At 42.0% G+C, this 2,362-nt stretch overlaps 1 protein-coding gene across 1 annotated transcript; it reads left to right on the top strand.

Moving 5' to 3' along the window:
- The first annotated feature begins 31 nt into the window (after nucleotides 1–31).
- On the top strand, nucleotides 32–2,362 carry LOC106900752 (52 kDa repressor of the inhibitor of the protein kinase-like). Its single transcript, XM_014962892.1, has 2 exons — nucleotides 32–455; nucleotides 927–2,362. Exons 1-2 carry the CDS (start codon nucleotides 222–224, stop codon nucleotides 1,995–1,997), a joined length of 1,305 nt encoding a protein of 434 aa, XP_014818378.1. The 5' UTR covers nucleotides 32–221; the 3' UTR covers nucleotides 1,998–2,362.

Here is a 2,362-nt window from a genome sequence, read left to right as displayed (position 1 = left end):
GTTATGTTTTATTCTTGTTATCTTGACACAGTGTTTTATATTTTGCAGTTGATGAAGCTTTTGAACGGGAACAGGCAACTCAAGAATTGAATGAAAGCAATGAACAAAATACTGTCGCGGAGGAAGGAGGGGAAGAGCAAGAGGAGGAAACCGTCCCCTTAACACTGGAAGAAAGAGAAAACAAAGATTACCTTAAATCTTTGTTTGAAATCTTGATCCTAATGGGTAAACAAAATATTCCTTTGGACGGCCATAACATTGATGAGCTTCCAGAAGGTATTTTTACTTCAGATAACTTTCAGGCTCTACTGGAATACAGAATAAATGCTGGAGATGAAGTTCTGAGGAAACGATTTGAGATGACTGCGGTCAATCTTGAGTATTGTTCGAAAACGCAGCAGAAACAAATGCTTGAGATCTGCGAAAGCTGTATCAGAGAAGAGACACTGAGGGAAGTAAGAGACTCGCATTTCTTTTCTATTGTCACAGATGAAGTAGTAGACATAGCAGGAGAGGAACATTTGCCGGTGTTGGTGAGATTTGTCGATGATTCTCATAATCTAAGAGAAGAATTCGTAGGGTTTTTGCCATACGAGGCCGATCCTGAGATTTTAGCTGTTAAGTTCCACACGACTATCACTGAGAAGTGGGGTCTGAACATGGAGTACTGTCGAGGTCAAGCCTACATCGTCTCCAGTGGGTTTGCTTCTAAAATGAAAGTTGTGGCTACAAGACTCTTGGAAAAGTACCCACAAGCTGTGTATACGCTGTGTTCCTCGTGTGCCTTAAACATTTGGCTGGCAAAATCCGTTCCTGTCGTTGGGGTTTCCATCGCGCTGGGAACCATCGAAGAAGTCTACTGTCTTTTTAACCAGTCCCCGCAATTGCTGGTAGAACTGGACAACACCATTTCTCTTCTTTTTCAGAACAACGAGCAGAAGGGCAACCAGCTGAAGGAGATCTGCCGTTCTCAGTGGACGGGCAGGCACGACGCTTTCGAGGTGTTAGTGGACCTCATGCAGGCCTTGGTGCTGTGCTTGGATGCGGTAGGCAACGACTCATCCGTCAGGTGGAACAACTTCATTGCTGGTCGAGCATTTGTACTTTCCAGCGCGTTGACAGACTTTGACTTCATTGTCACTATTGTCATCCTGAAAAACGTTCTGTCTTTCACGAGAGCGTTCGGAAAAAATCTCCAAGGACAAACCTCAGATGTCTTCTTCGCTGCCGGCAGCTTAACAGCAGTGTTACATTCTCTGAACGAAGTGATGGAGAACATTGAAGTTTACCATGAGTTTTGGTTTGAGGAAGCAACGAATTTGGCTACGAAACTGGATGTACAAATTAAACTCCCAGGAAAATTTCGCAGGTCGCGACAGGGGAACTTGAACTCTGAGCTAACGTCAGAAAATTACTACAAAGAAGTCCTTAGTGTCCCCACGGTGGAGCACATTATTCAAGAATTAAAAGATATTTTCTCAGAACAACATTTAAAAGCTCTAAAGTGTTTATCATTGGTGCCCTCAGTCATGGGGCAGCTGAAATTCAATACGTCCGAGGAGCATCATGCTGACATGTACAAAAATGACTTGCCTAATCCGGACACGCTATCCGCTGAGCTTCACTGTTGGAGAATCAAGTGGAAGCACCGAGGAAAAGATATTGAACTTCCAGCTACTATTTATGAAGCACTTCATTTGCCTGACATTAAGTTTTTCCCGAATGTTTACGCCTTGCTTAAAGTCTTGTGCATCCTTCCAGTGATGAAGGTGGAGAACGAAAAATACGAAATAGGACGAAAGCGCTTGAAGGCGTACCTGAAAAACACCTTGACAGAGCAAAGGTCGAGCAACCTGGCTTTGCTGAACATAAACCTTGATATAAAACACGACTTAGATTTAATGGTGGACACCTACATTAAACTCTACCCAGAAAAAGTGGAATTTCAGGAAGACTTTATTTCCTCAAACAACCCTCGAGTGACAGAAGAGGCTTAATTTTTTTTTTAAGCTCTACCTAATCTGTTGAAGCAGATTTTTCTTAATTAAGTCTCAACGCTGAGGAAAAAATGTGAAATCTTAAAAATCATGGCAATTGTATTTCCATTTTAGGTCTCGGACTGGAGAAGCTGTGGTCAGTGACCCAAATTATGTTTTGTTAGTCTGCATTAAATGTGTTACGCGAACAAAGCCAGGCCTGAAAATAAGCCCATGCTCTTGGCAGAGGTGCTTTCTATATCTTAATGATTGACTTAATTAGGTGCTCGTTTACTTTATGGCATCTTGGAAAAAGGACATTATGATTGTAGATCTGGTGGGGCTGTTACATATTTGCTCATGAATTAGGATAAGAAAAAAAAAAA

This window comes from Calidris pugnax, unplaced genomic scaffold (genome assembly GCF_001431845.1).
Source record: "Calidris pugnax isolate Ruff unplaced genomic scaffold, ASM143184v1 C14941088, whole genome shotgun sequence".
Classification (NCBI taxonomy): domain Eukaryota; kingdom Metazoa; phylum Chordata; class Aves; order Charadriiformes; family Scolopacidae; genus Calidris; species Calidris pugnax.
This window is presented reverse-complemented; position numbering and strand designations above follow the sequence as displayed.

Bases quoted from the DNA above. Each gene is read 5' to 3' on its own strand.
- LOC106900752 (XM_014962892.1), top strand. From the start codon at position 222: ATGGGTAAACAAAATATTCCTTTGGACGGCCATAACATTGATGAGCTT. The intron at 456-926 runs GTAAGAGACTCG...CTTCTTTTTCAG, and splicing joins GAGAAGAGACACTGAGGGAA to AACAACGAGCAGAAGGGCAA.